General features: G+C 53.5%; 1 protein-coding gene across 5 annotated transcripts in view; it reads right to left on the bottom strand.

Annotated features, from left to right (window-relative positions):
• Positions 1-688: 688 nt before the first annotated feature.
• The window catches only part of Ptpru (protein tyrosine phosphatase, receptor type U), a 74,606-nt gene continuing 64,817 nt past the window's right edge, over positions 689-10,477 (bottom strand). For all 5 annotated transcript variants that reach the window (XM_026782048.1, XM_026782049.1, XM_005353142.3 and 2 more), the window contains 8 exons: positions 8,575-8,710; positions 7,978-8,127; positions 5,703-5,876; positions 4,815-4,955; positions 3,723-3,848; positions 3,472-3,629; positions 1,987-2,122; positions 689-1,796 (listed from right to left, as the gene is read on the bottom strand). In XM_026782048.1, coding sequence (XP_026637849.1) covers positions 1,734-1,796; positions 1,987-2,122; positions 3,472-3,629; positions 3,723-3,848; positions 4,815-4,955; positions 5,703-5,876; positions 7,978-8,127; positions 8,575-8,710 — 1,084 coding nt within the window. In that variant the 3' untranslated portion in view covers positions 689-1,733. The remainder of the gene's footprint in view (positions 1,797-1,986; positions 2,123-3,471; positions 3,630-3,722; positions 3,849-4,814; positions 4,956-5,702; positions 5,877-7,977; positions 8,128-8,574; positions 8,711-10,477) is intronic.

Raw genomic sequence — 10,477 nt, 5'->3', positions numbered from 1 at the left:
CTTCTTGACTGCAGATGCAATGTCACCAGCTGCTTGGAGTCCCTGCCCCATGCCTCCCCTACTGTGACACCTCATCCTGGTCATCAACCTGACGCACCTGGGAAAGGCAACTTCAATAGAAGAGTCACCTCCATCCCATTGGCTCGTGACTGTGAGGCACTGGTTTTGCTTAATGGTTGATGTGGGAGAGCCCAGCCCACTGTGGGCAGTGCCATCCCTAGGCAGGGGGGCCTGGGCTATGTAAGATAGCTGAGCACGAGTCTGGAAGCAAGCCAACACAAGCTCCCTCCCTAAGTTCCTGCCTTGACTTCCCTCGATGGCAGCTTGCAACCTGTAAGATGAAATATATGCTTTTCTTCCCAGGTTGCTTTTGGTCAAGATGTTTACCATAACAACAGAGGTCAAACTTGAACTCTCACTATGGTGGACAATACCCTTGAACTGTAACCCCGAATAACCCCTTCCTCCCCTAAGCTGCCTTGGTCAGGTATTGTGTTGCAGGAATGCAGCAAGTACCTACTACCTAGTAAAGGCAACAGGACCAGGGTCCCCTGGAGCCACCTCTGTGGGGAGACTCTGAGCGATGCCCTGATCTGTATCTCTGCTGTCTTGGTGGACAGAAAAAAACCAAAGCAAACCTAGCCTCTCGGCACCATCAGGCTGGTCAGTCACACACAGAGCCACCGGGTGGCATTCAGAGAGCTCGTTTATTTACAAAGCGCTTTACAAACATTACCTTACACCTCCCCACAGCCCCCTGTGAGGTAGGTCAGTAGTCATATCTACAGTTTACAGATGGGGAAATTGAGGCACGAAATGGGGGTGTGGCCTACCCCATTATAAAGAGAACTTCCACCCTCCCATCAAAAAAATAACAACAAAAAAGTACTGGTCCTCCATCCCATAGCACCCTCTTTCTCCAAACTCTAGGAGCTGTCACCAGCCCTGTTCTCCCCTGCCTCAACCCAGCGGCAATCTCACCAAGAGCCACAGGGACCTCAACCATGGGGGCTGTGATTCAGCCTTGTGGATTGTCACAGGCCCATGCTGAGCAGGACTGAGCCATGGAGGCCTGAAGGCTAGGGAGGAGGGGGCTGAGATGATATTCTGCATATACCGGGCCAGGCAGGGATGGAGTCCAGGAGGGAGGCCCAGGTCCTGTCGCAGGAAGCTCAGAAGCAGAAGCAGGGAAGTATGGTGAGCAAAGCACCCCTGGGGCCACAGGGGCAGTGGGATGGGGAACAGAGCTGCAGGATGGTCAGACAGGAAAGAGCCCCTGCTTCAGGACTCTCGGGGGCCAAGCCAGATGGGACGACTCAGCCCCTGCCCAGCCCCAGCAAGCCTTCGCCATGTGCACAAGGGAGCACGCTGGGGGGCAAACCTTGGACACTCTCTCTGCAGGCCCCCATTCGTTTCTTGCCAAGGACCGGAATACAGTGGTGAGGCCTGGCCTGGGGTGCCCAGTACTGGTTGTTCTGGCCAGTGTCATTGTCTCAAGCTTCTCTGCACAGGTCTACCGGGCCCTCTGGAGCTGGGGCTGGCTGCGGTCTTGCAAAGCTCCTCCTCGGCCCACAGCCTGCCCATGGGGGCCACCAAGATAATGCAGCGTCCACTCCAGTGTTCTCCCTGTGGAATTATGGCTGAGCAAAGTTGGGGCCACAGGCCCTCCTCACCAGTCTGTGATGATGGGCCACGCCCTGGGTGATCAGTGGGTGCCCCAGGCCAGGTGCCTGCTATCTCAACTCGAGAGCCTCCAGGTACTCCAGGGCCACGTCGTAGCAGAAGTGGTATTGATCCTGGGGAAAGAGGGCACCTTGAGCTCTGACCACCCTCCGGCGAAAGAGAAAGGAGGACGATAGTCTAACACCCCAGGACTAGAATGGAGGCCCAAAGCTGGGGACCAGACAGGGGTGTGTAGTTGCTGAGGAACCGGGTGGGGCTTGGATGGGGAGCCGAGGTGACAGTGCTTGGGGCATGGCTCCTCACCATGGTCTCCACCATATTGGGCTTGTAGTTCCGAAGCGTTTTGGCAGCAAAGAAAACATCCACCAGGCTGTGACAGCGGATCATCTCCAAGACCGTGGCACAGGCACAGAAGGTGCCACTGCGGCCACCCCCATTTCTAAAGGAAACAAAAATGGTTCAGGGTGGGACCTGGGAACCCAAAGGTGAGGGACAGAGCGAGGCAATCAAAAGGCAGGAGCAAGGTGAGAGAGGCCAAAGGGGAGGGTAACACCAAAGAGTCACAGAGGGTGGACTAGGAGGGATGAGAATTGGAGCTCAGAAGCCAGCCCTAGGACCAGAAGGCTAACAGGAGAGTTCAGGGCTGAGAATGGTACCGAAAGCTGCCGTCACGTGAGCAGATATCCTCAGAAAGGGTCGGCCTGTAGACTAGAGAAAAGATCCAGACACGCGTCAAGAGAAAGTGACAGAGAAGGGAAGGAAGCCCAGAGGCAAACAAGCCCCGGAGCAAGATGGGAAGGCCAGCCAGGACCAGCAATGGAGACACAGTCAAACCCAGGCGCCGAGTTCAGCCTGTGGCCACCAGGGATCCTCTCCTCCTTTTGTCCTTGTTCCTGTGACCCAACATGAGCCTTCTGGGAAATGGGAGACTAACCACCCTTGGCCTCCTGCTGCTACAGGAGTCTCTCACTAGAACCAAAGGCAAGCCTTCAGAGGACGGGGCCCAAGCTGGCACAGGGAGGCTCACAAAGTGGCAAGAACCATGGAAAGAAGGGACTGTACCCAGACATGCATGAGAACATGCATTCCTGAACAGAGGTGCATATGAATGAATGGGATATTTACTGGAGAAAAAAAGTCTTGCAGGTGTGCATGAATAAACAAAGACCAGAATCCCACTGTCATAACCAGCATGCTATATGGAGCCAACAGGACGGCTCAGTGGGTAAGGGTGCTTGCCACCAAGACTGATGGCCCGAGTTCAGCCCCCAGGACCTTCATGGTGGAGGAGAGTGGACTCCTGCAAGTTGTCCTCTGACCTCCATACACACACTGTCACACACAAACACACGCCTGAGCACACGTGCCTGCCTGAACACACATTAAATAATGGTAATTTTGAAAAGGTTTTAAAGCATGCTATGTGGAACCAGCGAGATGACTCAGTGGGTAAAGGCCCTGAAAGCCTGGTGGCCTGGGTTTGAGCCCCAGAGCCCAAGTAAAGGTAGAAACTGAGAACCAGCTCCACAAAGTTGCCCTCTGACCTCCATACATGGGCTGTGCTGTGTGCATACCCACCCATCACACACACATGCACATATAAATGAAAAACAAAATTTAAGTCTGCTGCAATCTCACAGGGTGAGGAATCCTGATGAGACTCTCATTAAATCTGGCTAACCGGAGAGTCCCGGCCACAGCCCCTGGAGGGGGGGCTCCATGTGCTAGGCCTGAGAGCCCCTGTCAGTCTCCAGCCCCTCCCCCACCCCCTCAGCCGGGAGCACTCACAGACAATGCACCACGGTGCGCCCATCCCCACTCTCCGCCTGCCACTTGTCCACCTCAGCCAACAGGTGCAGGAAGGCCTTCCTGGAGTCAGGTGTGTCCCGGTAAGCAGACCAGCGCAGGAACTGGAAGTGCCGTACCAGCAGGTGACCCTCCTGCAGCTGGGGGCACAGCAGTCAGGCAAAGAAACATGAGCATGAATGAGCCCTGGCCGCCACCCAGACTCTCACCCTTGGGTTCCGCGGGATACTCACCCGAGAAGTGTTCTGCACCCTGAACACTCGGGCCACCAAATCCTCATTTGCTGTGCCAGACACAAACTCCACCTCCATGAGGCCATACTGCTGCCGGCCTGGCTCTGGCCAGTACTGCAGGCAGGGCTGGGACACAGAGAGCAAGCTGAGTGGAGCAGAACCAGTCCACATCCCAGTGCTGGCTCTGGGGATTCCACCATGGCTCAGTGCCCGGCTCTTGCTTCCCCTGCAGCACACCTATCTCTCCACCGCTCACCCATCAGAACACAAGGACACCTGCCCAGCACTGGCCCATCCAGAGTGGTCACAGCAACTTCACAAAGAGTGCCGTGATCCTCATGGCTATGTGGATGAAAACTTCTGCTCTAACATGCTAGCTACATCCTGCACACGCGTGTGCGTGGACTCCTGCATCATGCTGCCTTCCCCCCCAGAAGAGGCAGAGACAACCCACCCCTCCCAAACCAACAATGCCTCCCCCTCACCATCTCCGAGCCCACTCCAGGTCAGGGACAGGGTGGCCCTGATGCTAGGACACGGCTTCATTCCTGCACCTCCCCTGTAGCTCACACTAGAGACAGGCGAGGGGCAGAGGGGACCCTCTGTGACACACACGCACACATGTACTGTGGCATAAATAGGTAACATAGCTACCCTGAGTCAAAGAGAAAGCAGGAGGCTTGATTTTGCTTTACCTCAGAGGCCCCAGGGGAGGCAGTTTAGGGGTGCTACTGCAAGAGCAGAAACTGAGTGGAACACCCCACGGTGGGGGAGCAGAGCACTGTCACCTCCCACTTTGTGACCCTGGAGAAAGCACCTCCTCTCTGTGGGCCTTAATTCCTTTTCTGCCCTGAAGCCTCCATCCAGAGGCCACTGTCAAGTGTGCACGACAGTCCTTGGCTTACGGCAGATGCTCACTAAAGAGGAGAGAGTTGATCCAGTCTGAAACGCTTGTTTGTAGATTAGGAAACCAAGGCCCTGGGAGGGAGTGTGACTCTTCTAACACCACAGAGCAAATTGACAGCAGAGGTGTCCTGCTCTCCACTTTGGGGACAGTGGCTATACGTGCCCTGTGACCCCGGCCAGCCTCACCCAGGCGGAGTTGGACTGGTTGAGCTGGTTGAGCATGACGATGGAGGTGCAGCCATAGTCATAGACCAGTCGCCAGAAGTCCGGTGTGGTACTCTGCAGTGGGTGCAGGGTCACGATGAAGGCTGCGCTCCGTGTGTAGCTCTGCGGGGGACACGGCACTCAGCTGGGGGGGCCTCTGATGGCTCTAACCAGCTGACCCCTTCCCTCAGACGCTCTCCCCCCCGTTTTCTGCAGCATTTGATCTTCGTCTGTCTCCTGTACTTCTCTCTCAATCGGCTTTGAGAGGGGAGAGGTATAGGACTGATACTTACAGACTCTTCCTTCTCAGGAAACATCATCCTCAGTCCCCCAAGACACAGCACCCATGTCTTTCTGTTTGCAATGCCCAGTAAGTAAAGGGGGTGAAGCCCCTTGGGTCAGGGACAGGCAATGCATCTGCTAAATGGTTCCTGTGCCCTCCGGCCACAATTAGATAAGGACCAGGGGTCAGATCACTACTCCAGGCCAGGTCCTGGAGTTGGGTACAGTCCCATGAATAGTCTCCTCTAGCTCCAAATATCAGGTATCAAGTCCTGACCTCAAATCCTTAGTGATCCCCGGTCAAAGTCACCGTCCCAGGATCTGCTGGGGTTGATCCTCGAGACAACCCTCCCTGAACTTCACCCCCACAGATCTGCACTAAAGTTGACCAAAACACCAGAAAAAGGGGGCACTGAATGCCCCCAGTAAAAGACTGATGGGGTAAGAGGGTCTCCTGCAGGTCTGTCTCACTGAATGGGCACTGAAGGGGGCTGCCCCTCTATCAGAGCCCTGGACTCTGATCCACTGACTCCCAGGCCCCGCCCCCAGGGTGGGAGTTCCAGACCCACTGCAGCCTTGGACTCTCACGTCGGTCAATGCCGCGTTGATATAGTTGTTGGGGTCCCCGTCAGTGGAGATGAGGAAGGGCAGGCAGCGGTCCGGCGGCAGCACATCCATGCTGCGGTTTTTGTCTCGGTTCCGAGGCAGCAGGGCGATGCTGCAGTCCTCCACGTCCAGGGGCGGCGTGACCGAGTTCAGGGTCTGCGGAGACGGAAGTGAGGACAGAGCATGGCCAGGGCTTTCGGGGTCTCCTCACAACTCCACGAAGGAGCTCAGGCTAGATAACTAACTCTGTGTTGTGAATGGAGAAACTGAGGCCCAGAGAGAGAGAAGTTAGGGAACCAAGCTGCCTATCACCAAGCCACCGAGGGCTTAGACTGAGCTTTGGGACGAGCATCTGTCACCCTGAGCCAGTGTGGTCTTGAGTAAGTGACTTACTTTTCTCCACGTGTAAAATGGGAAAATGATGCACCTTTTTCTTGGGGCATCAGGAGATCAGGAGATCTCCAAAATGAGATCATGCCAAGCAATGAGCCTGGTGGACCCAGGGCTTGGTGTGTGGCAGGCTCAGGGAGGATCAGCATTATTTCGTCAGTGCTTTCAAAGATGCAAGCCTGAACCCCACCTCTTTGTAGAGCCAGCCCAGGATATGAGGCAGAAGCCTTGGTCACAGACGTCTAGACAGAATGTAGTCCTGAGCACCTAGCACTGGTCCTAGCCAGAGCTATGCTATCTCTACACCCCGCCTTCAGGGTTCATGTACCAGAGTCTCCGTTTCTCTCTTACTCTTGGGGATTCCTCCCAGGACCCCCAAAGCTGACACCCCTCTCCGGGAATCACTAGTCACATTTCTAGGTCACCCTAAGCTGGCTCCAGAACTCCACAATTGGCAGGAGCCATATGACTGAGGGATAGGAACTCTGAACGGAGGGAACCCCTGGGTCTCTGACACCCAGAGATCAGCAGATTCGTCTGGAGAGAAGCCTGCAGCATAGTGAGCCTGGCCCCACCCAAAACAGAGCGCCAAAGCCCGGGTCTAGCATGGGTCCAGCATGAGGATCCGAGTTTAATCCCAGAACTTGTATTTTAAAAATAATAATAATAATAACAATAATAATAATAAGCTAAATATGGTGGCACAAACTGTTATCCCAGTAATGGGAGGAGACAGGCAGATCCCCTAGACCGCCAGGACTTGCTGGCTGACCAGCCTGGGTTACTTGGCAAGTCACATACCTTTGAAAGACATTATCTCAAAAACAAGAAAGAGGCAGATAATACCTATTGTTGCCCTCACAGCACACAGTTCTGAGCTGGTGGCGTACACCTATAATTACAGCACTGAGGAGGTAAAGGCAGAAGTATCAGGAACTCAAGGTCATCCCCGCAGACACCACAAGTTCAAGACCAGCCTGGGCTACATAAGAACGTCTCAAAAACAAAACAAACAAAAACAGCAGAATCAAAGATGGGCAGAGACCAAATGTAGCATTAACACTTGAGTCCCTGGAACAAGCTATGTCGAGCTATGGCTAATGGCGCCTTCACCCTTCGTGCCTGCTGGGGCCCCTGAGCTAGCTTCCTTAGGACACGGGGAAAATCCTGACGGTCACGCACCTGCATGGCGACGGGAATTTCCTTTCGTTCCTAGGTGGCAAGAGAGCTTAGAGAGGTGAGGTGACTTGCCCAGGCTCCTCACAGCTCCTCAAGGTAAACCAAGATCTGAATCCACATTTATCTGACTCCAAAACTCTGGGATCACAGCTGCTCTAACTCATGTCCTTCATTGTCTCCAAGTCCTTTTCAGTCACCTGACTCTGTCCCTCCATGACTGACCCTTGATAGCTACAGCACTGAGGACCTCCCAGTGCGTACACACACACACACACACACACACACACACACACCACTCCTCTAGATACACCCACACACCCCACATCTACGTACACACACCTCACATCTATGCACACACCCAACTCCTACGCACACATACCCACTCCTATATACACACTCAGACACCCACACCTGCACACAAATACACACATACATACTCATATACCTCATATACCTCACAACTATACATATACATAGTCTCACACACTGTTCTTACCCACAAACACACCCAAACCCCACTCCTATACACACATACCTAACTCTTCTACAACATTCATTCATCCCCGTGTGTGTGTGTGTGTGTGTGTGTGTGTGTGCCCTGTATACACACACCCAATTTTACACACACACCTCACACCTCACACTTATACACATGCTCACACACCCCATGTCTACATACATCCCCCACCTGGAATTCTTCCCGCAGCTGGGAAGAATTGCTCTGAGGGTCAATCCGGATCATCTCCCTGTAGGTGGCCTTGAACTCATTGACAGGGATGGTGGTCTCCCCACAGAGGCAGGCCTCCAGGATTGCATCATGGATGAAGATGTATTGTTCCTGGGACAAGAGATGAGAATGGCAGAATGAGGAGGGCACTGGAAGCTGAGCTCTACCGAGGATGAAGGAGAAACAAGGCCACGGCTGAGGCCGGGGTGCTCAGCTGATCATATCAACTGATCACCTCAGCTCATCTCTCCTGCATCCTGGGAATATTCCCAGCCAACCTTCTGAGTGGTGAGAGATAGTCCAAGGTCCCAGATCCAGTGAGGACACAAACCCTGGTACATGTGACTCCAGAGCCCGCCACCATCACCATGAAGTGAGGTTTGGAGACCTATGAGCCCCCCTCCACCACCACCACCACCACCACTGCCATGTTTGAGATGGTCCCAGGGCAGAAGAGTCTAGGATGCCCTGAAGACATGTTACTACAGTCTGAGCTCCATGACAGAGACCCTGAGACCTAGATGGAGGGGAGATGTCGGGGACAGGGCTGGTCTGAACCTCAGTCTGGATCATGTTGACCCGCCGGGAACAGAGGGTCTTCACGCAGTTGTAAATGTCCACGACACCCTCACACTCGGCCATGTCCAGCATCACGTCCAGGACGATGTAGCAGCCTGTGCGGCCAGTGCCTGCACTGAGGGGAAGAGAAGGCCAGCGCCACGTAAGGGAGAAGAAAAGAAGGGGAGACCAGGGTGTCTGCCAGAGTTATAAAACTTAGGGGTTAGGAACACTCCAAAAAGGAGGGGCTGTGGAGCTGGAGTTCCATATAATGCGGCAGGGGACACAGTTGGGGGCACAGAGCAAGATCTGGGGAAGGAAAGGACAGAAGAGGATGGGAGAAGAACGTGGAAGTGAGATGGTTCAACTTCACAGACAAAACTCGGGAAGGGTTGGAGGTGATGCTCAGAGTTCCATCAAAGAACACACATTCCCCTTGGAGATCCCAGGTTCCTGCATAAGCTTCAAAACCCCACACACTCATACCCAGCCACATCCCCAGTGGAGCTTCCAACACTTCTAGACACATGGCTCTCTTCCAAAGTCTCAGAGCAATATGGCTAGCTTCTGTTAAAACACGTGTGATGCGGTCCCTATTTATGTGGCAGCTCCCTAACTCCACCTGGAGCGCAGCAAGCGCAGGGCTGGGTTGGATTTATCACAAGGAACAGTGTTGATGGGGAGGCAGGTTGGGAAGGATGCCCCAAGATTCCAGCTTTGAAGACGGCATCATCAAAGCATTAGCAGAACTACACAGCTCAAATCACACAAGTACTTTGGGAGACCTGAGCGGCATCTGCTAGGGCTGAATGGTCACAGACCGCAGTTCTGCCCCTACACACAGCCCACAGCGAGGTGTGAGCATTTCCTATCAAAGAGCCACACCTCAGAACAGCTGTTCTCAACCTGTGAGTCGCAACCCCTTGGGGTCACATATCAGATATTTATATTGTGATTCATAACAGCAGCAAAATTACAGTTATGAAGCAGCAACATAACGATTTTATGGCTGGGGGGTCAACCGCAACATGAGAAATGGTATTAAAGGATCGCAGCATTAGGAAGGTTAAGAACCACTGTGTTAGAACATACTTAGTGCTGTATTTGATTTTAACAGCACTGTTTCTGTGAAACACCAGCGAAATCCCTAGCACCAGGAGGTGGACAGATACACAGGGAGGGGTTTGTACACCTGAGAAAGTGATGCTGTGTGGGCGGACCTCGCACACTAAGGTGTGAAGAAAGTCACACAGCAGAGAGTTCACACTGGGGTCTTACTTTACACAACGTTCAAACCTATGAAAGGCTTCCTACAAGGGAGAAGTCAGATCGCCATTCCTCTGGGAACATTCTAGAACGCGTGTGTGTGTGTGTGTGTGTGTGTGTGTGTGTGTGCGCGCGCGCGCGTGCAGTGGGGGATTAATACTTGTATACATGTGCAAGCATGTCAGAAGCCAGAGATCAACATCAGGTGTCACTCTGCAGGAGCTCTACACATGTCCTTGTGAGCCAGGGTCTCCCACTGGGCCCTGGGGCTTGCTAGTGATGGCAGACTGGCTAGTGAGGGACAGGTGCTTTCCTATCTCTGTCTCCCGAGACCGGGATTACAAGCCCGTGCCTCCACGCCCAGCTTTCTGCACAGGTGCTGGGGATCAAACTCAGGTCCTCGGGCTCGCATAGCAAACACTTGAGTCATCTGTCTCCCCCCCCACACTCTTGTTAGTCAATCTGAGAAGACTGAGCTCGTGGTTCAGTCAGTAAAACCATCAGTTGCAAGCACTCTGTTGGCAATATAAATTGCACTTTCCGTGACAGACTTTCTGTATCAGTTGGAATTCATTTTCAGATGCTATCTTAATGAGCTCTGAAGAGAGACAAACAGAAAGAAAGAAAGAAAGAAAGA

Source organism: Microtus ochrogaster, chromosome 10, assembly GCF_000317375.1.
Source record: "Microtus ochrogaster isolate Prairie Vole_2 chromosome 10, MicOch1.0, whole genome shotgun sequence".
Classification (NCBI taxonomy): Eukaryota; Metazoa; Chordata; class Mammalia; order Rodentia; family Cricetidae; genus Microtus; species Microtus ochrogaster.
This window is presented reverse-complemented; position numbering and strand designations above follow the sequence as displayed.